Here is a 24,959-nt window from a genome sequence, read left to right as displayed (position 1 = left end):
GATAAACATTGTAGCAAGCGTATACGTCATGTAATCATTTTTGAATATAAAATGATCATGTCTGGCTGAAAGGCGTTAGGGGAACTGTCCAAGTACTGAAATCCACACAAAGCGACGCCTCCACTAGGATCCCCGGAACGTCGAGAAATGGCTGCTTCGTGACTCGTTTTGTATTAAACTGTACTGTTCTTTATTGTTTATTACAAAATACATCGGACTTTAAAAGTAGTTAGCGCGTGTAGCTTTCACAATGTGGAACTGGTTTGCAGTTTCCGAAATGTTTTAATATGTAATATCAATGTAGTAAGAATTCCTATTCATTTTATGGTGTTTGTCACCTCCCTATAATTTTTGAGGACTTGTAGTGATTTTGGAACCGTGCTGACATTTAAAACCTTAAATCTTGTACAGAATCGCGGTCGGTCCAGCTCATTGATTCTCTGCTGCCATCTTGTGGTTGTAGCTTGTTCCGAAAACCGAGACATTCAGTTACGAAGGCGAGATCCCACTTCGCCGAATTGTGATGGTTCATTGTAATTAAAATTACCCAGCATGGGTATTGACAGTTTTAAATAAGTGTCAAGGGGTTCGAACAAAACATTCCCCTCCCCCCACGAGCAGTAGTTTTCCTCGATTCCAAGAGAGATTGACTTCTAGTGCACCGGGCACCTGATGACTTCCCTCTCTCCTCTTTGTCTGCTTATATGGTGGTTTTTGGGACGTGATGAGTTACTCACAGGACGAAATGTCTAAAGTCCATCTGCGTGATCGGGATTGCTAATGACGGTACAAATCCCCGTCAGCAGTCAAACGCATCCAAATGTCATCACGTTTCGTGATATTTTTCTGCCGACAAAGTGAATCCGTTTGATATTGGATGAACTCTGCACAACACCAGAGGAGGTATATTGGCGTGACTCATACGTGCGTAGTAACTGATAAATAGGCGATTCACGCTTTTGAAAACAGTAAATGTAACGTGCTTCAACAAAATGGTCACGACGGATGGAAATCTTGCAATCTATTTATATTCAGACGACGTTTTCCTGGGAATGTTATAAGCGCACATAACGTTGTATGGCTCTGTGGTTTTAAATTGGTTCTGAAATAGTTTGTCGGACTCTACCGCCTACAGCATACACCTGTGTCTGCTCGCCGGCACGGTAAGATGTCTCTCATATTTAATGCCTTTGGGTTTCCTAATATCTGTAACAGCGAATATCTTTCATTGAACATTCCTTGTAAATCTAAAGTGGAATAGTATTGGTTAATTGTGCATGTCAATATCGTTGAAAATGTCATGTTTGTAAGGAAAACTGTTAACACGATTAAAGAATGCGATTTTATGCATTATTTTATATTACGTACGGGGTGGCAATTAATGCCATAGAAATACATCACGTTTTCATCTCGTAACCATTTTAAAGAAAGATATTTACAGGCTGTGATGTGGTGGTTTTCTAACAGATCGTTTGCTTAATAAACAAATCGGTCAATCAGATATGTCACAATAAGAAAACTGCACAGATATATAAACTATATAATTATAAATGCTAATTCATATATGCCTATTTAAAATAATCCTTCCAATAGCATTCTAACATTTATAATAGAGATTCTCAGTGAAACCAACCTTTATACGAGTTTAGAAAACAAATTGTCGTAGCAATTCAATCAAACCCTAGAGTTTTTTTTAGTTTTCTAGCTGTTAGTTTTATCTGCACCTACCACGAGTAATTATATATGTAACGAGTTTTCAATCCAGTTAAACTTTCCAAATATCCATATAATTGAAAGTATTGATGTTATCGAAGATTCCCTAAATGTGCTGCTCTCTCCCGTTTCTCAGTTTTAACAAGCGTTAAATAAATATGCATACTATTCAATACTGTATCACGCCAAATCAACTTTTGTGCCCATTGAACTTAAAAATAAATAGACTCCATCAATATCCCCGATTTCACCAAATTTACCGTCTGGTTTGTCCCTGCATTTCTTTCTTTGATTTTTGGGTATTTTTTGTGCATAGAATTGTATGCGATAGCCTACAACAAATCTGATTTTTCCAATTCCCCTTTCTTCTGCAGCGAACTGTACATTTTCATCATAGATGAAATTAGAGTCCCTATACAGTACTATCGCGTGAGGAATACGGATCTCTGTCTTAGAACCGATGGCGACGTCTGCCCCTTCATCCTCGAGCGGCGACCCGGATCCCAGCTCGACTAATTTACGACCACCGCTCTCAGGTTAGTATATCACCGATAAATATGTGATATAAGTTAGTACCGTTTTCTATGCTAAGCTTCATAATTTATTATTTTTATAAAACAAAAAAACAGTGCCACACGTTCCATTGTAACCCAATAAATCAACCCAACACGGGTGGGTCGACCTCCCACGTCTGCTTGAAAGATGAACTTTGTTCTCAGATTGGGTGGTGGAGGCGCCGCTCTGAAGGAGGCCCTCAGGTTACCATTTCCCCCATTTTCCTCATTAATAGAATGACAATATTTTAAATGCGTAATTCAAACGTTTTTCTTTTTGTGATTTTCTTTTTGCTACTTGTGTCGCTTAAGTACGACATGTGTCATTGAACACTTAAAAAATCACAGTCATATTATTATTATTATTATTATTATTATTATTATTATTATTATTATTATATAAATCCGCTTTGGTTATTATTTGTAGTATTAATATTGTTGTTGTTACTTTACATTCAAGCCAGAAGGGGGGAAATGACACATTACTGTGGCTATGACTTAAAACGTTTGAGAGAGCGGTTCCAAGAGCAATTATGTGAAAAGTGGCGCTAATTGTTGGCGCCCTGAATTGGCCCTAATGGCTTTCGCTTTGCGCTGACTTATTGTGATGTCAGAGGAAAGGAGCGGAGGCAGAGGAGAGGCAAACGGCCAGACGTTACGGCTCAACGATTTTTTCCTATCACCTATTAAAGGAAAATGTGTTCCATCGTATAATTTTCTCCCCCAGTAATACAACGATGCAATTAAAAAGACCATTGGCTGAAGCTTGGCAAATATGACCATTATGGAAAAATAAATAGCAGAATTCGTTGATGCAGATAATATTCAGCATTATATTATGCACAAACATAACCAAAAAGCGTGTTGTATTTTGTATCTTGTTTTCTAGATGTGTCTGTTCTTTAGATTTAAATATCAACGAGAATCCTGGGTTGGTCTAAAATAGGATGCATTTGCTTTAAGAAAAACTGAGGAATACAAGAAATGGATGTGAGAAAATGACATAACCAGTGATCATGGAAAGTGTATCGATGCTTATACTGTATAGCGCCTGATTCGTTGCATTTATACGGCGGCGATTCAGTTATCGTGCCAGTCTTTTTTTGGGGCTTGTTTTGCCTGCGGCTTGTCGGTGTGTCACATCCCTGTCAACTATGCTGGCGCCACTACGAAGCCCATCTTACTGACGTCCCGGTGTAAACCGCTGCCACGTTTTTTATTTGTAACAAATCGGAAAATCGTGCAATTAATCATAAAAGGACAAAGTGCTATTTATTTGAATTATTTACTCGCAGTATACGTCGCACATTGTTTTGTTCGAATAGAATTCATTTTAAAGTGAATGTCACGTAACTTAACTCAAATTGTGCATTCAGTCCCAAATAATGCCGCGCTATTATGCTTAAACTATTTTAGTGTGCTCGTTTTCTGTACCCGCTATGTGGGTTTAGCCTGATATGCTCCAACGCATTCCATAATTTTTAAATATGTACTTTAAGAACAAAAGTAATACCATATATGAATTGGTTCAAAATAAAGACAAGAATTAATGTGTCAATAAAGCCCGCTAGATTATCTGTGGGTCTAGGAGATTTGTGGCGCATAAGATAATAGCAGGACTAATGGCCCCTGCACGCGCGAGAGCGGGTCTGCGGGACAGCGGTGTGTGACGCGCTGATGTGTTTTTTGATCAGGCCAATCTTAAAATGAACGAGAGGCTGGCAGTGCAAGTCCGATCTAGCAGAATACCATTTTTCACTCAATTAATTTCTGAACCCCCCCAACGACCCCATTTCATGCTCATTTATTTTAAACTGCCATCAGATTCGTGCCAATGTTTATTAGACATTCACGTCTCAGATGATCTTTATTGATTGGCCCATGGGATTAAAAAAAATAAACTGTTCTCGAGAGCGGGAGCCCCAGGCAGCAGAAATTTTAATCTACATTTCCGTAATTCGGCATTCATTATCTGCGTGGTTTAAATCGTTTTCTCGTCATGCGCTTTCAGTGTCAGATAAAATAAATATGTAAATATACAATCAGGTTATTCAATAGTTTTTCCGATTTTGTTATAGCCTATGACTCCTGGTGCGGAGTTGCACACGGATGTACAAGAAAACTGGGACTGAAGATCTGTGGTAAGTTTTGGAGCCTAACATCTTTATGCCGTAATACATTTCACGGTTGTATGAACAGCTTAGTTCGGCTTAGCTCTGAAACGGTGGGAAGAATCTGCCCTTTTAAAAGATAAATTTGTCCATATTTGTTCCTGGTGGATTGGACTAATTATGAACCTCGATATTTGTCCATTAATGTTTGTTTTATTTGTTTTTTTTTATTTTGTTTGGACATACATGCTTTTTTCCTGTTTGTTCATTTGGAACATGATGTGGCGAAAGACCGATTGTCAGTGTTATTTTAATCTTTAAAAAAGGTCACCAAGCAATACTCACCTTGATGAATGTTTAAATTATTTTAATTCGACCGAGACGTCCGAGACTTATTTCTTTCAAAAGGGGGAATGTTATATTGTCCGATGACTGAGCGTTAATTAATTTGAAAACAACATTCCACGCACGAATAACATCCCCAAGCAATAATCTTGTCTTTTCCTCAATCAAAGCAAAGTCCAGTTTTGCCTATCTGCCTTGCTGCGATAATTCGGTCCGCATTGTCACACGCTCCATATCTGTGCTGGATAATTAGCGTAAATGCCTTTGACTACAGTACTAGCTGTGAGAATATGCTGACCGTTTTGAGAAAAGATATATGCTTGGTTTGCATATTGAAATTGTTGTTTGTAGTTTAGCTTGCAATATTAATGAAAATGCCGAAGCGTGACATATATGTCACTACTTGTTATTGCGCTCTTTGTGTGAATCCAGTTTTTATCCGACGATTATGCCAGTTAATTTAATTCGTTCGTCTTCAGCATCGTTATGCACAATATGCATGTTATCTAATAATAGTGATTCGATTAGCTATTGCTTCCTTTGTCGATTTTTGGAAGTCGATTGTCCTGCGTTTATTTGTTGTTGTATACTATATGAATGGGGGGGGGGGGTAAATGAAAATGCTCGTATTAGGCCTGCTTCTATAAATATATCATTTGGTTTCTTCCATTGCCTTCGTAATTTTCAGAAATAGATATTTAAGAGATGTGGGCTATTCAATACATATTTCAAATTCCATATGGAAATTGGGCCTAAAGCACGGCATGTAAATATAAATTCACTTTTAAAAAATAACAGCACACCCACAAACTAAGTACAAGCGATTTTATTGAAATCATATTTTTTATGCCGAAACATGGACAGAACGACCCCTGCTGGCAAACACGAGAAACGACGATCGATATAACGTTTATATTGCTCCTGGGAGGATATCACACGGTTCGTCTTATTTATGTAATTGTATTACATTTGCAGCTCTAATACCAAATATTACAATTTGATCATTATAGGTCTGTTTGTTTTTATGCACTGCCATGCCGTACGGAAGTTATGATTTCTTACAAACATAACTTCCCTTAGCAAGCCGAGCAAAGGACATTAAAAAATAATTCTTATCCTGCTTAAAGTGGATAACTGCAAGGAATCCTAGATGTCAATTTCATATTTTATATTTTTTGATTACATGTGTGCATTATACAAAATAGTTTAATTTAATTTTAATCTTCAGTGATCTCCAAAGTACCAACGCTAGAATAACTGCATCTTCCAATTCGCAGTTTATCGCCTAACCCTTATTCTTCCTCATTTAATAATCCAGGGTTCTTACAGAAGAACAACAATTACGAAGAGAAGAGCAGGATTGGCGGTTCCTTGAAGGACCGCCAAACGTCCAAGACTCTGTTCTCTTGGGAAAACAGCGATTCACAGTTAAGACGGACAGAGACCGATTTCTCCAATCTTTTTGCTAGAGGTAAGTCAGTAATTTCCCTCCAGTTTTTTTTTTTTTTATCAATACATGTTCTTTTTGAATTGTCCAAATCATGTCAGCAATGAGCCATTTGTTGTAGCCTATGTTTTTGGTGAGGTCAGTCGGGGTAAACGGCGCCCCCATAAGGTTGTGTTATTAGTAGCTGCTTGGCGTCTTGGCTTCTCTAACTCAGTTAAATGGGATTGTTACAGTGGCAGTTAATCACATTTCCACTTCCCGGAAGTAACTGGAAGACAACTATTTTGTGATTCAGAAAAGTTATACTGAATTGGAATATACAGCAGGCCTATATCATATTTATGCTTTATCTTTGTTTTAAACCCAGTTGTAACGTGGAACATGTAAAAACAACTGTGGGTCGTAAAAGCCGTTTTGGCTGCTGACGTAGCGATCTGTCAATTGATTATACGAGTTAGAAGGGAAGAAAACCGGAACATAATATAGTAACATATTAAAATAACAGTGTGAAATTATTATAATAGATCACGGCTGGTGTTTTATCCATGCATTTGAACGCCTGATGTCAACTTTAAACTTGGAATATTGATCAAAGATAAAGACCGAAAGATTAAATAAATACCAATATGACTGACCTGTTTTTCATATTTGTTTTTTTTTTTTTGTTAGGTGGTCAATAAATCGTTAAAATCTTGTCTGATTGTGTGCAGTGCTTATTTGATTTATTGATTCATTCATAATAATTATGAATTAATGTTACTGTTATGTACCATTTATTTGTTTTTATCAGGAGAAATGACACTTTTTCCCATTTGAATGATAGATCTATTACCAGCCAAAAATGGAGAGGAGCAAACCATACAGTTCTTGCTGGAAGTTGTTGACATCCTCACAAACTACGTCCACAAGACATTCGATAGAACCACAAAAGTCCTGGACTTCCACCACCCTCACCAGCTCCTTGAGGGTATGGAGGGCTTCAATCTGGACCTTTCCGACCAGCCGGAGTCTCTGGAGCAGATCCTGGTCGATTGTAGGGACACACTCAAGTACGGAGTGAGGACAGGTACTGCAGACCCTTCAGGTTATTCACACACACCAACATTATGGCAGTTTAACTTCGCGTTAACAGGAATAAGGCTCTAAACCACAAAAAGAGCAGCGTAAATCCTGCCTTAAGGCTGACGGTCATTTTACTTCGTCGTGCACAATGCCACGGATTCCAAGTACCTCAGGTTGTGCAGGAATTCACTGTAATACTGCCTTCGTGTTCTACTGAGGCTCATGTGGGAATCCTGTACAAACCATTTCATAGTTTCCTACAAGTATATGATTTTGGATTAGGGCCAATTGAGTCAATGGGTTTTAGTGAAAAAATCAGATTAGAGGCACAGCAGAACTGAACTGTCCATGGTGCTGATGTTTTCCTGCCAGCACTTGTGCATGAATCATATTTATCTGCAAGACATTTATTTATTTAGCAAGACCTTATGTCCGAAGTGACATACGTGTGAGATACTGAGAGCTGAGTCAACTAGCCATGGGGTCACAGGTGCCACTCGGGGGCGTCGGAGGGTGACATTTTGCCAGGGGGTGCACCATGTCTAGCTGGTCTCCTGGCCTTGTTCAGAGGCCCATCAGCGATATGATACTCAGACGGCCATGGGATTTGAATCCACAACCGTTCGGACATGGGCATAGATCTCTAACCCACTGCACTACACACTTACTCTTTTAATGCTTTATTTATAAGAATTTCATGTAACAGTTTCATTACACCTAGGCCTACCTGTTCATATTTGAATTCACATGCAGATATTGTAGTATGAGAAGTGAAAATTCGAGAAAATTTTGAAAAGAGACAAAGCTGATATTAAAGGTTGCGCCCCCTACAGGTCACCCGAGGTTTTTTAACCAGCTCTCATCTGGCCTGGATATAATCGGCCTGGCAGGAGAGTGGCTCACCTCCACTGCAAACACCAACATGTGAGTTTCAGCCTGGTTTCATATTCATCAGTTTGTTTAATCGGCACAGTGGTTCTGTATAATATTTTTTATCCCTCCCAAAGCATGCAGTAAATGATCATTTTTATCATTTTTGGCTTCATGGGATGTTTCACAGCCCACATAATCTGAAAAACATTTTTAGACTCCCAAGAGCCAGGAGCTATTTATCTTTGTTTTTAATGGATGTTGTCCTGTGTTGTGGCATTACATAAGGAGGTAGTCAAATGCTCATGAATAAAATAACTTTTGTAATATATGTGTGGTTATTAGCTCAGTAGACTCAAACTCTGATTTAGGCTTATAAGCTTTCTCCCTGGGGGAGGGGGGGGGGGGGGAGGGTGCGGAAGATTAAAATCATGCAGCTGTCCCTTTAAGTAAGAAAATGTGCGTAGTGGAGCAGGAACACAGAAAAGGCTTCTGCTTAGGTGCTTCAGATATGACATAGATCTGCCCAGATATCTGTCAGGGTTATGTCACATGACCTATTTCATGTCACATGACAATCTATTTTAAGATGGAGTCAGATATTAAGTTGATGAGGCACTGAGGGAATGCCATGCTCCGACTGGCATCATGCCTTTAATAAATGAGATAGATCGTTCGTCCTATTCTCACTAAAGGATTGACTTGTATTGTTCTATTGTTGATTTCAGTGATGCCGTAACAGTGCGCTGCAGGAGCCTTCGAGCAAAGCAAATTGCATATTGATCAGCGTTCATGGTTTTGTGGGCTGGGGGTCCATTCTGTGCAATGCATGTCAATCCACAGGAAAAAACACAATGACTAGTGACAATTGGATCCTCTGAGACCTTTCGATAAGAGCCTCAATTGGGCAGAATTAGCTGCAGAATAATAAAGGTGATCATTCTGCGGTGGCTTTTGTTTAGAATGGACCAGCATAGGGAGACAGTATGCTAATGTGGGGAGGGGGGTGGGGGGGGGGGGGGGTAAGCTGTCCTAGATACAGGTTAATGCTCCATTGACTGTGGCTCATTGCTCACTGGTATTTGTAGACTGACTGCTGCATCCGGGCAATTTCAGCATTGCCCCCCCCCCCAGCAATGATGGTGGGGCGTGTCAGGCCCTACTGAAGGACACACAGATACTCTGTGGCTGTCACCTCCAAAGCCTTTTATCGTGACTTTGTCACCACTCAGGATGATATTCCGAGAGGAATAGAATGGATGATACGTTCCGACTCTTACGGAGATCTTCAGAGGAACGGCGCATTCGCACGCTTTTATACATCGACGTGTTTTTGCAGAGCAGCTAAAGGTTGAAAATGCTGCCATTGGAATATGATTGTGAGATGGGTGTGAGGGGAGGTGTGGCCGTCCGGGGGGGGGGGGGGGAGTCCCAAAAGTGTGCGCACTCCCTTCACCTGTTTCTTAATCATTGTAGATTGAGTTTTTTTTCCGCTCTCCCCAGAAAACGCATCCAGACCCCAATGCTCAGTTACAGACCTTCTGTAATACACCGCTTGCTTACTTTCTCATATGTCTGTTTTTTTCATTCAGTTTTCCCCCCATAGTCATCATGAAACAGCTGTCTTTTGTTTTCACAACCATTCAGTCATTTTTTAAATGAAATGCCACCAAGAAAATGCATCACCCAGGACTGACCTCCTGCAGTCATAGACTTGCTTGTGTCCCTTACCCTGATTATCTGGGGACAGGTGAAGTTCAGAATTGCCTTCATCAGGGACATTCCTAGGATCTTAACACATCCAGGACTTACCAGAGACCTAATATGACTAAGGGTTTACAAACAGAGCTTGGCTGTTAATCGTTCGGAGCTCATTCAGATTCATTCACTGGTGTTTGACCTTGTTGTCATTCGCTGGCATTTTTGGAGGGTTCTTTGCCTTGTGTATGATTTTGAATTTCCATCCAGTATTTGGGTCTTTTGAAAAATAAAGAACAGAGTGCTGGCGCTTGCCCTACAAGGCAGCTCTCGTCGTGCTCAGGCAGAGAGGAGCACATTTGTGCTTTTCTTTTTCTCCAGTGTCTAATGAGGTTATTATAACGTCACGCCTGACACTTATTGACTGGCACTTAATGTGTGTAATAAAATCGTCCTCAGTGCATATCATCATGAATATAAATAATTGTGGCAGGTATTTTTGCGACTGTGTTCAGTCACCTGTGTTGTTTCTTCCTGTCTGTGTCAGTTGTCGTAAGGTTTTGGGGTGAAGGTATCCATAGATGTAGTCAGCAGAAATGTTTACCGCGATTCAAACCACGCACTTGCACATTAAATAAACACAGTCCTTATTTAGGATATGTGGCTTGTTCAACCTTCTGACTCTACTTGGTAGATATTTATTGATTTTTTGAGACTCATGGAAGGGGTTGGTTTGAGTGAATATCAGAAACAACAAACTTGGACCTGAATGTAGAGTAACTGGCCGGGTCCGGCAGCGGCAACGGACTGTTGGGGAAACACCTGTGCATTTTACCAAAAAAGGGACGTCAGTGTGAATCCCCTGAACATCTCTGCTGCCTCCTGTTACCTTCTGAGTATGACTCTCGTGATGCTTGCAGAATATGCTTTTCCTAATGACAAGCTATGTTTTCTTTCCCTTCCATACTGGTCTGTAAAGCAGGGTCTTTACTGTAACTTTCATGAATCAAGAGCAGCTTTTTCTTGAGAAAAATAATCGTTTTGAACCGGTTTAGATTTTTTTTCCATTTTTATTCTTCTCTGTTAAAGCCAGAAAAAAAACCCCTCACGAATCTGTACCTCTGCACATCTTGTGAAAAAGGCATGGCAACAAAAGAAAATAACACGACACTGTTTCTTTAAGCACCTACACGCAATATACAGCATTATTACGGTTGACTGATGTTGGAATGAGGTACCATAATGCATCAGTATTTCACAGTCCACTGCATAGTGCATCCAAAAGCGAGGCTGTATCTATCCCACATTTTAGGGCTCTTTTGATTCTTCATGCCCACTGTCTATCCTCTTTTCTCTCCCCTGGCCTAGAAGCTACATTTCAAGCTGAATGAGCTCTTATCTCCACGCACCATGGCTCTCTGCTTTGTCCCTTCCCATTCTTGCCAAATCAAATGGGTCTTTTCATTTCGATCAATACAAATGAACAGATTTAATTAGAAAGTCTAGATGCTGATTTTATTCGAATGCGGTGTACCTCTCTCTCCTTTGAGATGATGTTTGCATTTGTTTGTTGCGATGTCAGTCCGTTTGTAGTTATTTGAAAATGTTTGAGAAGCTGCAGAGATTATGGTAACATTCTCGCTGAGGAGGTAGTGGTCGCCTTGAGGAACATGGCCCATTTTATGTGGTTATTTTCAGAGAGCAAAACCAAAAGGTTAAGAACAGATTTAATGAAACATAAAAATAGATGTCGAGGGCCATTACAGAGCCCAGAGGTATAATACCAGTAAAATGTGAGTTTTTGTATGTCATCCCCACCCCTCAGAGCTCTCCCCATCCCCACTACTGCCAGCATACTGCTTAACATGCTGCAAATCTCTGTGAATCTCTGTTGGTTTGTATGCTCCAGTTAATGTTGTCTTCTAATGTCCTGTGTCTTAATCGTCATTATAAACATCTGCAACAAGAGTTCAAAGCCCATGTCATTTTTCCATTTAAAAATAATGCTACTTTTTCATTTTGCATTCAGCCTTGTTTGGATGAGGCTTCTCAGAGGCTATCTTTGTGTTGATTGGAAAGTAACACGGAAAGGCGTGGCCTGTCTTTAAGGTTCACCTATGAGATTGCTCCAGTCTTCGTGCTCATGGAACAACTGACTCTGAGAAAGATGAGGGAGATAGTCGGATGGCCAGGTGGAGAAGGAGATGGAATATTCTCACCAGGTCAGTACAGTCCTAAGTCTATAACCTATATTAATTTAGCTAACAACCTTGAAAGCTCTTACCAAGACATCCACTATTAAAACCCCAAATTTTTAGGACAACAGTTCATTAGAGAAATTCAAGTCCAGCACCCCTGTTCAAGGGTACGGTAACTTGGGCTCTCCAGGGGTTTGGACCAGCAAACTTGCCACCTGAAGTCCATGTCCTTAACCTCGAGACTGCCTTCTGTCCATATATAGCGATGGCAAATTTACCTCCTGGAAAAATTCCACAGAAAGACACCCTGTTTCCATGTAGAGGGCATTGTGTTCATGTCTTTGGCACAGTTCCTCTGTCCCTGGAAGATGATGTCATCTTCTTTACAGGTGGAGCAATATCCAACATGTACAGTGTGATGGTGGCGCGCTATAAATACTTCCCAGAGGTCAAAACCAAAGGCATGTCTGCAGCGCCCAAACTGATCCTCTTCACTTCAGAACATGTATGTCCTGTTCCCAGCCTATCAGGCAGACCCATTCTGACACACCTGGGTTCGACTGCCTAATTTTGTATTATCATTCCTTGCCTTTATTTGATTAAACCAAATGAATTTCAGAAGCAATGCAGTGGAGTTTACTTACCTGTGATAGATTGTTTGGCGAGCTACACTCTTTATCCTTGAGAGTTTTGATTGGTGGAGGGAGTGAAATGGGGGTGTGGTTTATCTGATTGCTCCAATCTCTGTGCTTGTGGAGCACTTACAGCTTTGATTGATAGCGTGTGGGACCGCCCCTCTCTGTTACAGAGCCACTACTCGATAAAGAAAGCTGGGGCAGCCCTGGGCTTCGGAGTAGAGAACGTGATCCTGCTGAAATCTGACGAGAGGTGGGAACGCGCGGAGGCACGCATGTCGCTCACGACTTGTGAAACGCACATGAGAAGTGGGTTTAAGGGCCTCTCTCCTTCTCCTTTCAGAGGGCGAGTAATTCCTGCAGATCTGGAGGCCAAGATCATCGCAGCCAAGCAGAAGGTGCGCCCCAAAGTTCCTCCTTAGTGGTGGTTAAGCAGTAAATGGCCAAAGTCAGTTCTCAATCTCAGCTGCATGCAGAGTGGAATCCGAGGCTGTAGATTGTGTTGTATGTAAGCGTTTAAGCACCAGACAACAAATACGTCAGGAGAACAGGGAGTGTGACGTGTCATGGCATCTCCGTCCCCTGCCTGTAGCATCCTGCTATGGTTTGCTAGCAGCTCCGTGTCTGACAACAAGGCTTTTCAGAGAGTTATCAAATCGGCACAAAATGATTACCAACACCCAGATACCTTCACTAGAGTGTATATTCAGACCCAGATATTGACCACTGGCCACGAAAATCAGCCAGGCTGCCACCTCTGCACTCTGCTGCCCTCTGGAAGGTGTTATAGATCTATTAGGATGCACATTCCCAGGTTACTGAAAAGCTTCTACCCGAGCACTGTCAAAGAACTGAACTCTGCTAAATAACTGTTCACTGCATCTAAGTGCAAAGTTCTGATCACATGTCTTTCACTGTTACAAATGGCATTATTGGGACAAAAGTGCAATATCCCTGGACTCATTGTAATTACTGTAATGGAACTACTCCACTATTTTCTATATATATACTTGCACCTTGTATATATGTATGCATACGGGGGCACTGAAGGTTGCATTTATTTATTTATTTTATTTGTTGCGTGTGTGCAGCTTAATACAGTGTTTCCCAACCCAGTCCTCAGGGAACCCCAGACAGTCCATGGTTTTGCATCCTCCCAGCTCCCAGCCAATCAGGAACACCGAATACCTGTTACAGCTGCGCTGGGAGCTGAGAGGAAGCAAAAACGTGGACTGTCTGGGGTTCCCCGAGGACTGAGTTGGGAATCACTGGCTTAATATGTAGAGCACATGTATGTGTTGAATATGTAAGATATATTATATTATACTACACGTACTATCCAGGGGATGCACTAAATTTCATTGTACGATGTCCATCTGTGCGATGACAATAAAAGGCATTCTATTCTATTTCACACAGGGACACGTTCCTCTGTTCGTGAACGCCACAGCAGGCACCACCGTGTACGGCGCCTTTGACCCCATCAACGAGATCGCAGACCTCTGTGAGAAGTACAACATGTGGCTCCATGTGGACGTGAGTGTTACACCAATCACCAATCCCGGAGCACGTACTAACAGCGCCTCGGCCAATCCCGGGCGCTCACACATCCCCCGTCCCGTCGGATAGCACGCCGCGTGATATCGTGCGGGATGGGGTGAGAGTTCCGCCTCTCGTTTGGGCAGGGCGCCTGGGGGGGCAGCTTGCTGATGTCCAGGAAGCACCGGCACAAGCTGAGCGGCGTTGAGAGGTACGGACCGCTGGCCCCGCCCACTCACCCACACGCAGTGGAGGTGTGGCACGGCGGGCAGTGCGCTAACTCTGCTGCTGTCGCTGCCGCAGGGCCAACTCGGTCACCTGGAACCCGCATAAGATGATGGGCGTGCCCCTGCAGTGCTCCGCCATCCTGGTGCGAGAAAAGGTAAGAAGCTAACCCATCTTCAGACACTGGCATCCGGATGCAGACAGCCAGCATCTTAGGAGAGACAGACGGAGGACACATGTAGCTATTGTCTGCTCTGAATGACGTATTTTGATTCTCAAAAACACAAACCTGCATTCCTTATTAAGCATGTGACCCTGCTGATACTTTAACGACCCTGTTACTAACATGGGTTATCAGGCCCTTTGCTCTTAACAAGGTTCTCAGGGGTCATTAAACCCCTCTTCTCGATGACGACAGTTTACACACCGAAACATTAGTGCATTATTTCTTTCTAACTATGTGAGTTGCTTGTTTCCGTGGGGGCTGAACGGTGAGGTGCACTGAAGTTTCTGTGGTTTCCGACCTTTGCAGGTTCTCCCCATGCTTTCTAATGGTGCTCCAGTTTGCTCCTACAGTCAGAAAACATGCATTTAGGTGAATTGGTGTCTCAAAATAGCCCATAGTCTGTGAGAATGTGTCCTACGGTTTACCGTCGCGCTTTCCTGGACGTTTGCAGGGCCTGCTCGAGGGATGCAACCAGATGTGCGCCGGCTACCTGTTCCAGCAGGACAAGCAGTACGATGTCAGCTACGACACGGGGGACAAGGCCATCCAGTGCGGCCGACACGTGGACATATTCAAGTTCTGGCTGATGTGGAGGGCTAAGGTGCATTTCCCTAAATGCAAAAACGCTGAGATTTTCCAGTCAGACTTCACCTGCAAAATGCTGAGAAACTTCTGAGTGAAACATAATTCAGTGCCATTTAGGAACATTGTACAGCTATGCTAGATATTTTTAAATATTTTACCACAGGCCTGGGCAATTATTTTCTGCGGAAGTCCAAATCATATCTTCACCATGTCAACAGTGGCCGTTTTTAAATGATTATTTTCATGTCCTACATTCTAAATTCGTTTTTCCTTTTTGAGATGGCTCAGTTTTGTATGCTGGTATAGAAGTAGCAGTTGTCTTTGTGATTGTTCTTGGGAAGGCAGTTTGGTGGCACTGTTGTTTCACACCTTTGGAACCTGCGTTTGAGTCTCTGCCGCGGTTCTGTGTTCACATTTTCTCCCCCAGTTGTCATGGGCTTTTCTCTGCTGTTTCCCCCTCACAGTCCAAAAAACATGCTGATGTTAACTGGAGTTATCAAATTGGCTACAGGTTTGAGCGAATGGTGTGTGAGCGCATGGTGTGTGAGCGAATGGTGTGTGAGCGAATGGTGTGTGACTGTGCCCTGCAATGCGTTGGCACCCCATCCTGGCTTGTTCCCTGCCTTGTGCCCATCACTGTGACCCTAAAAATGACACACAGCTACAGAGGATGGATAGATTATTCATGGAACTTGAACATAGTATTTTTTTTTTTTCATTTTAATGATCTGGATGATGGATCTGGCTCTTGATGGATCTGGAATCATGTGACTCTTGACAGCACTGATTTCTTTTTCCTCTTGTCCACTTCACCAGGGAACCATCGGCTTTGAGCAGCACATCAACAAGTGTCTGGAGCTCGCTGAGTATCTCTACAACAAAATCAAAGACCGGGAGGGATATGAGATGGTTTTCCAGGGAGAGGTGAGCCTACCCCCCCCCCCCCCCCCCTTCTGTCTTGGTCTGCTCCCAAAGATAACAGACGTGGCCAATGGATTACCTTCATAAGGTGTCAGGGCAGAGAGATATGTCACGAATATAAAGCAGATCCCATTAACTGTGGTGCCCACAGCACTGTTTCATTAATAATCGAGTCCTGGGTGGCTTAATGTATCGAATGCAGACTTTAGGTCTCCTGACTAGGGTGGGGTGGAGGTATGGCTTTGTGCCAGGGGTGGATGCCCAGACAGATTTATCACCTTTTTGGGTCCCATAGCTCTTTCTCCCTGATGGTTCTCTATTACAGAAACCCAAGTAAGCACAGAAATACAGATTTTATAGATCCCCAGTTTTGTGGATGGGCCGCGCAGAGAAAATTTGGAATTTTCTTGCATACAAACTGTATCTCCAGTTATAATATTTCCTTCAGTCAGTTTAAGGCAGAGGTGGAGATTTCCGATCCAGAGAGTACAAATCCAGACCAAGATTTTGTTTCAACCAATCAGTTGAGTACTCTGTGACTGTGACACAACTGGTTGGTTGAAACAAAATCTTGGTCTGGATTTGTACTCTCTGGATCGGAAATCTCCACCTCTGGTTTAAGGAACCTCTCTTCAACCGTTCTGTTGCTATTTAAAAAATAATTTATATTAAATTTTAAAGCTATTGGTTCTATGCCAAATATGTGTCAGGATGTATCTGTGGGGGTTGGGGGGTGTTCGTCTCAAGATCATGTGCAGGAAGATCTATTTCTGTTGTATGCGTTCTGACCTGTTAGTTATTGGTGGCAGTTTGGTGATGATGTTGTAACGATTGTTTCGGGTCTCTCTGCAGCCTCAGCACACAAACGTCTGCTTCTGGTACATCCCACCGAGCCTGAGGGGCATGCCGGACTGCGAGGAACGGCATGAGAGGTTGCACAAGGTAGGCCGACTGTCACCCCTGCATGAGACATCGCTGACTGCCACGTTTAGGCGGGAGCGGGATGAACATCTGCCTTTTCTTTACGTCAACCCAGGTGGCACCGAAAATCAAAGCCCTCATGATGGAGTGTGGGACCACCATGGTGGGCTACCAGCCTCAGGCAGATAAAGTGAACTTCTTCCGCATGGTTGTCTCCAATCCCGCCGCCACAAAGTCCGACATCGACTTCCTGATCGAGGAGATCGAGAGGCTGGGCCAGGATTTGTAGGCCCCACCTTTAGCCAACGAGAACGTAACCAGCTCTGCAGGGACTTTAAGACGCCTGGTGGCCCCTTATCATGTTGAGGTCTGGGCTTCTCCTGTGGGATTTTTAAATCGTAGTCGGTACGGTACGGTAGGTCCTTCTTGGTAGTGGTGATGCCCCTAAATCCCACCAGCTCTTGTTACAGTCTCTTATGTCCTATAGCTGTGACTCTTCCGTTATACATCACATATCAGGGTCAATGATCCCACTCAGTCTTGGAGCCACGTGCTCACTGAGAGATCCCAAATGATCCCCTAAGCTTCTTTGACGTAAGTATACTCAAGAAATGCCATGATGTACTATAGAAATATATGACCACTCTATATATGTTAATTGCTCTATATTGTCCATCCATGCTTTTCGTTGAAGCTGTAATTCCTAAGCCTGACCTGCAAACACTCTTTCCAACCTGATCTTCCCACCCAGTGTGAAATAACCAGGAAATTGTGAGACACAGTTTTTGCAACACATTCTGTACTCTATAGCTGTTTATTAGGCAGAATGGACTTTGTGCAGACCGTGTATAGTACTGTAAAATTGCCTGTGTGAACAGACATAGACGCCATAGTTTTACCTTAAAATTCATTCATACAATTGTAATATCAATGATATAGGTATATGAAGAAACGGCTTTGTTTATATTAAGAAATGATCAGTGTCAAACAGCTGTAGCATTTTCGCCCATTAGTAATGTATCTTAATTTATATTGTAAAGCAACTTGAGAGGTTTAAGTAAATATAAAGCATTTAACTGTATTTGTGAGCCAAAGAAAGAGAAAAACACATATATGTTCTGCCCTTAGAGTTATATACATATATGCATATTGGTGAATACTCCAAAAACTCTTATATAACATAATTATATATAACATCACTTTGACACCTTACACCTTAGACAAATTCCTGTGTGGATTGTTTGTGATGCGTCACTGTAATATTGCGCTGACAGAATGTTCCGGAGTCACCCATCAGCCTAGCTGGTAGTTGAAGTAGGTAATTAGGCACCAGCAGTCCCAGTGTGCCCAGTTTTTCATGTAGCGTGAAGCACAATGCTAATGCTAACGGGGAATCTTTATCCAGGGTGGTGGGAGGATGTGTACTGATTATATATGATATATATAATTTAATATTTTAAATTTTTATTAGGTGGGCAACTCCATGAAAGTGTGATCACGTAATTCAGCACTTCAGTCTTGCCATATGCATTACATATTTCTGATTTATATTGATTTTAAACAATACAGGAATGACGATCTCCTTTAACATTGTTTAGAAGAAGCCAGTGTACCTGTGTGACTTTTTGAGAGCAGAGATCTCTGTTCTTTGAATGCAATCGCAAACATAAGGTTGGCACTTTACACTTCAGTCATGCCATTGCAAAACATTGTCCTATTCACAGTACTAATAAAATCTCCATATGAACATCGAATGGCTTTGTGTATTGCTGTAGTCATGGTTGCGTCAGCCCTCTGGTCAAGTAACTTATAGGGATTATTCTAGTTTGACGAAGGACAGCAACCACCCAACCCATAGCCATAAAAACCAAGAAACCAGATCTCAGGATTCAAACGCACAGCCCTTCCGTGAGAATTATCTGTGTACCGGACAAATATTATTTAGATGAATCTGTCAATCTAGTCCTCCCATATCTGCATTTTCAGTAACTGCGGTTTCAGTTACCCACGGTCTGAAAAAAATTGTACAATGTATAACGGTATGTTTTTTCATTGTTCCTTCATCCTCTGAGGGCTATAAAAATCATGATTTTCATTGCTCTGTCATCCCTTGATACATGATATGTTTTCATTGCTCTATCGTCTCTTGAGAATTTATTACTGTATAATAATGTACAATGTGTTTTATTCTTACTGCATTTAATGTTGAGATTGTCTTACTGTGCATACCTTATCAATTACAATATGTATATTCATAAAAATCGGGTTATATATGGGATCCGCGAATTTGGCTATCCGCTGTAACTCTTGGAACATACTTCCTGCGGCTATGGGGACACTACTGTATTTCACATTTCTTCTTCGTTTTATATCTATGCCCGTGTATTCTTTATATTCAGTACCACTGGCTGCAAGAATTGTGTTTGTTAACCTTAGCATAACATTGCAGCTTCTCAGATGGCTCAGGAAGCCGTTTTGTAATATTTGGTCAGACACAGGGGTCCTTGTGCAGCTCAGGCCTGCTCTTCAGGACCCACAGCTGTCTAGGAATATGCCTGATGGATATTATCATGGTACAGAGGCCTGTTTGAAGGATGTAAACATAACTTTACTCAAAACATAATGAGATGAGTATCGAACATGTTTCAGTTGTACTGCTTCTGTCGTTACCGTGATAATAGCCACTAATAAACAAAAATGTTCTTAGTATTTCGTTTGAAAATAAAAGACGACAAGGGTACCTAACACCCTAGCAATTATTGTGCATGTTACATCAAAACATAAAAACGTGACGCAATAATCTCTTATCATAACTTAACATAAAATCAACATACATTTGGTTTAATTTTCAGCTTACTATCTGAAGAAGCTGAACCGAGTCACTCATTAGTTAATCGTAGAGAGGTAATGATGACAGTATTGTCTAAGTTACATTAGATTGATGGATAATTACAGTGCAAATTAGGAAGCAGGTGTTTCAGTCCTATGGAAATAATTGAAAGTAAATGAAAATGAATAAGGCAGATTGGACACTCATTCCCAGCCTCATTTTTCGGTTGCTTTCAGTTGTGTACTTTATAGAACTAGTAACTCACCTGACATCCACTTGCTTCTTATATTAAATCACTCTGCTATATTCCCTGGGTGATAAACTTGGGGGTTTATCATCTGTAACATAATGCAAAACCTATTGTTGGTATTTTACTGCTGCACATAACACCTTTTTATACATTTCATCTACAGATAATGTAATGAAATGGTACGTTTTTATTGCTATTGTAGCATTTTGGAGATTTAAAAAAGGCAAGTAACTGAATTGTAGCGTAGCATGAAACTTTAACACTGGCAGACTAGCCCCTGTGTTTGTTTTTGCCCGTTGTGCTCAGATGCAGCTAAAGAGTCTTTCCTGTACGGGCTATTAAATACCGAGTTTATTTTGACGTTACATTTGACGGCACAAATCCTGCCTCATGCAGCTGCAGAAGCTCCCTGGTCACATAATGGCTGTGAGATTATCAGAAAAGGAAAGTTGCTATAGTGCTAAACATAATGGGGGGGGGGGGGGGGGGGGGGGTTACAGGGTTTTCAAGCCGCATACCATCCCATTCATGCAGCTATTATAGTGCAGCATTCATGCAGGGTGGGGCACCCATCACCTCAGAACCACCCAGCCCCCCGCACAGTATGAAATACATAAAATACACATTTTACATTTTATCCAAATCGACATACGGTTTTTGTAATTGAGGAAACAGGGTCAGACAGTCCTTGGAGCAATTGGGAGTCTTGCTCAAGGGCCCAATGGCGAAATCATTTTGACAACCCTAGCATTTGAACTGACAGGGGTGATTTAATCATTTTTATGGTGGACAGGCATAAGAGGGGCCACAATGCATACAGATGGGGCAAACCTTATCATTAGCCAATAATATGTTTAGAATTGGTGAGTGACAGGGGAGGGGGCCCACCACGGGCCAATCAGTTTTCATCTGGGGTCACTGCTCCTGTGGCCCCGCCCCTCTGAACCAGCAACCTTCTGATCTCAGGCACCATGTCCTAAACCACTGAGCCACAAAGTACAAGAGACTGAAACCCAAATGAGGGAGCAGATTTACAGCTGTCTAAGGAGGGAGATCGCTGCAGGTGTGACCCCCCAAGCCGTGTATCCGCTGTGTTCTACACGCCACACCCTTCATCTTTCGTGCCTTTAATTCGATATGCAGCGCGTACTGCTGGTTTACGCTAAAGGCGACTGGCTATTGATCCCATCAAAGCTTGACTTGTGGAAAATTATGGTTTTCATAAAAAGCCACTGACCTGGGCTGCAGTCAAATGCCATTCATATTAATGGGTTTTATTGAAAGGAATTCAAGGAAAAATATGAATCCCAACATAATTTCCAGTTGTAGTTAAGGAGCAGAGACATAAAAAGTAAGCAGAATTAAAAAGCCCATAAAAGCTTTTGTGCTCATATCATGGCTGTAAAATCCTTCCGGATGAAGAAAGTTTATTCAAGATGATATTAAATCTCTTAAATAACATAGCATTGTTTTCTAGACAAAAATGCGCAGTACATAAATCACTATTTTATGCAGCTGGACCGTTACAGAACATGCACGAGTTTAACAATAAAAAAGGATCCTCCTTGAAATTAGTGACATCAGTGAAATTACCTTATTAATTAATGCTAATTTTATTACTGTTACAATTCATGCTCATTCAGTTAAACTGCAATGCTTACAGTGATGTGTTAACTAATTTTACATGCAAATAAAGAAATATGTAGCAGAGATTAATTGTATTGACTTGCTTAAGTCTCCCCTGGAGCAATGGGTAAATCCCAAACTGGTACCTTGTTAAACTGGAAAGCAAGCTATTAGCTCCTGTTTTCTATTACCTTGAAGGAATCAGCAAGTACCAAGAGTAATTATTCTACGGCAAGGACTCGCTGAAGGACTGAACGAGGAGCCATTATGAGGTTATAATGATGCAGCCCCGTGGGCGACCCCAAACAGATCACGCTTGGGGTAATAAAAGATGGCAGCTGACCCGGTCTGACAGTAGCACTGAGCTGCAGGCCAAGGCTAAAGAGAGGTATTTACAAATAGGCAAGAGCAGTTTTGTCATGTAAAGCGTGTGTCCAGCATGCTAATGTTAAAGCTAATGCTAAGGCTAAAGCTAATGCTAAGGCTAATGCTGCTCATATGCCTAGCTGACTCTTTAACAGCATTTATGTTTGCAATATGCTATTTGTCTCACTTGTACGTCGCTTTGGAGAAAAGCAACTGCTAAATATGTAAAATGTACACGTCCATATTGCGGTCCCATATTTTCCCAAGCTGCAAGGCACCAAATATCTGTGCCGAGAATGATAACATGTGAGGCAAACAGTCACAGGTCTACCCGAGAGTCTAGACTACCATCCTGTACCTGTACTTAAGCGATGGAAGGATGGAAGCTCATAGATCTCATACAGACCATTTTCCTTTCATTTCAAGCTGTAATTAACAGCAACAATTATATGACTGAGTATTTTATTATTACCCTTGTTTGCCTTGTTTGCTGTGCCTCCGCCTTTTCTCTACCCACCCCCCCCCCCCCATCTCCCCCCCGGCTCCTTTTGACCAGCTTCCCAGACAGAGGAGCTCAGTCTTCCATGGCCTGCTTAAACACTGCCCCCCTCCCACCCCCCAACCCCCGGGGGGTAATGAACTGTCACAAAGAAGTGTCTCTTCAAAACACGTCTGCTACTGAATTAAACTGATTTCCTGTCCACAATCATGGCCGCTATTAATCGCGTCAAAATCAATTTAGGAGATCTGCATTAGCTCACGAATTCAAATGGGGCCCACAGCTGCAGCCTGTGAGACGGAATACCCTAGAATCGAGGTGACAGGGGCTGCATCCACACATCTTTGATCCCTGTCATGTCTGCCCCCCCCCCCTTATTGCTGTCAGGGTGGGTGGCTCAACCCTCCAATGGATTTAGAGGGAAATCATTGCAGCTGGCATTCTTAACCTTGGAGATATACCCATGATTATTTATAAATAATAATACCACATATTATTATATAAAAATCCTGCTATGTGCTGCTGGAAGAAGACACTCGTTAAGAAACCTCAAAGTGCGGCAGAGGCTCAGAATCAGGGAAGGTGTGATAGGCAACGGCACAGCATTTTAATAAGGTGTTTTACGTTGCATGCAGGGAAAAACAACAAGACCATCGATGCCCGTCACGTGATCAGCCATAACAATATAACAATGGTCAGCCATTCCAGATTCTCTGAAAAAGGAGAAAAAAAAAAAAGCAAAATGGATCCCTAAAAATCCATAAGCCCGCCGCGCAATTTCCAGCGTTTTTCCCTGAAAGCATTGGCCGGAGATCACGGCTATTTTCCACGCCGCAGTGAAATGGATCAAAGGATAATGATCGTTTATGTTTAGATTCGGGGACGGTGGCGACTGGAAGAGGTGCAGAATCGGGGAAAGCCGAAACCATTATGCGACTGAGATTTCATCCCGGCCTGAAAATTGGTCTTTTCATAATGCACAAAAAAGCTGCTCACAAACAGCAGAGTATGAAGGCGTCTCTGAATCCAGTTTGTCTCTACAATACAATACAATACAAAAGTTGGCTATATTGAAGTGTTTTTTATATATTTTGCATTGTTCTGCTAAAATACTCCAAATGGAAAACAAAGTCTCCAGTCATCTGTTCTTCAATCTGTAACAAAATTACAATAAAAAACTATAACAAACAATAAATAAATGTTATCCCCCACAACGCTGACTAGGATACACGATTAGAAGAAATTTGAATGTACACCTTTGGACCAGGGTACAGATACTGATAGAGCTAGCTAGAGAAACAGCAGAATCGCAATTTATATATGACTGTATGCACACACAAAAGCAAAGACAGAGTCTTCTGCAAGAACTCCGTGATGTACGCTTGGCTGTAGAAGCTAACAACGCCTTAGCTTTGTGGGGGGGGGCCCCAGACGGGCCGAGACAATGAAATGAACTTAGACAATTTTCACAGATCCAAGACTGCTCATCTTTGCATTTCCCATTTCATCTATGTGTTTTCATTTTCTGTTGTTTATCTATTGCACTCACTGCAGAGCTGAACCATTTCCCAAGTTGGTCAATTTCAGCAAAATCCAGCAGTATATTCCTTCATGTTTATTTACATTTTTTCCTTCATTATCTTATAGTCTTATTTATCTCACCAAAAAAATTCTATTAAATATTCTTCAAATATCATAGGAAGGATAGTGTTAGATTTACATAATGGAGAATGCAAGAAAATAAAATATATTGTTACTTGTGAGGTGGACACTGTCAGTCACTGGTAGGTATCAGGAACAGCTCTTGTTGTGATATTCAAACCCACTAGTAATGTAACTCTTGTGCCTAAATAAAAATGTTTATAAATCACTGATTGGCACCTACTGCCATCCCTACTAGAGTCTCCCCCTGCACGGTGCCCCATGCTGCCTATGATTTGTGTCAGGAACCACCCCCAACAACCCAGTACTGATTAAGCAGTTGGAAGATGGATGGATGGATGGCTGAATGGATGGATGATCTGTTGTGTAGGATTGTAACTGCATTTTGGCTTATATTGTCCTCTCTCTGTATATTTTAGTGACAATGTTGGCCAAAAATGGTAAACGTGGTTGGAAAGAAAACATCTGCAGTCTTAGTAGCTATGGTATTTGTCTTAATTATCATCATTATCATTATTACCATTATCGTTTACTTCTGTGGGCTGGATCTGTGCCGATGACTTCTATGACTGTAAGTGCTTTCTGAAAATGTGCCAGGTCACCTTTCATTTGTACAAACTTCAAATACATGGTTCATATTTTCTAGTTCCATCGGATATTAAAAAATAATAAATCT

The 24,959-nt window shown here is 41.7% G+C and overlaps 1 protein-coding gene across 1 annotated transcript; it reads left to right on the top strand.

The window, feature by feature from the left end:
- Positions 1-495: 495 nt before the first annotated feature.
- Positions 496-19,795, top strand: LOC111852305 (glutamate decarboxylase 1-like). Its single transcript, XM_023828068.2, has 17 exons — positions 496-1,163; positions 2,088-2,249; positions 4,346-4,408; positions 6,042-6,194; positions 6,994-7,236; positions 8,066-8,156; positions 11,910-12,022; positions 12,388-12,503; positions 12,807-12,886; positions 12,977-13,031; positions 14,053-14,169; positions 14,319-14,383; positions 14,476-14,554; positions 15,075-15,224; positions 16,025-16,132; positions 16,982-17,071; positions 17,166-19,795. The coding sequence occupies exons 2-17, from the start codon at positions 2,174-2,176 to the stop codon at positions 17,337-17,339; spliced, it is 1,773 nt and encodes a 590-aa protein (XP_023683836.1). The 5' UTR covers positions 496-1,163; positions 2,088-2,173; the 3' UTR covers positions 17,340-19,795.
- Positions 19,796-24,959: the final 5,164 nt, after the last annotated feature.

The sequence above is a fragment of the Paramormyrops kingsleyae genome, chromosome 16, assembly GCF_048594095.1.
Source record: "Paramormyrops kingsleyae isolate MSU_618 chromosome 16, PKINGS_0.4, whole genome shotgun sequence".
Lineage (NCBI taxonomy): Eukaryota > Metazoa > Chordata > Actinopteri > Osteoglossiformes > Mormyridae > Paramormyrops > Paramormyrops kingsleyae.
Note: the sequence above shows the minus strand (reverse complement) of the source record. Positions and strands in the feature narration are given on the sequence as shown.

What these genes read in the sequence shown, in the direction of transcription:
- LOC111852305 (XM_023828068.2), top strand. Translation starts at nt 2,174, where the DNA reads ATGGCGACGTCTGCCCCTTCATCCTCGAGCGGCGACCCGGATCCCAGC. An exon ending in CAAGTACGGAGTGAGGACAG is followed by an intron (nt 7,237 to 8,065) that starts GTACTGCAGACC and finishes CGCCCCCTACAG; the next exon opens with GTCACCCGAGGTTTTTTAAC. An exon ending in AGATGGTTTTCCAGGGAGAG is followed by an intron (nt 16,133 to 16,981) that starts GTGAGCCTACCC and finishes GTCTCTCTGCAG; the next exon opens with CCTCAGCACACAAACGTCTG.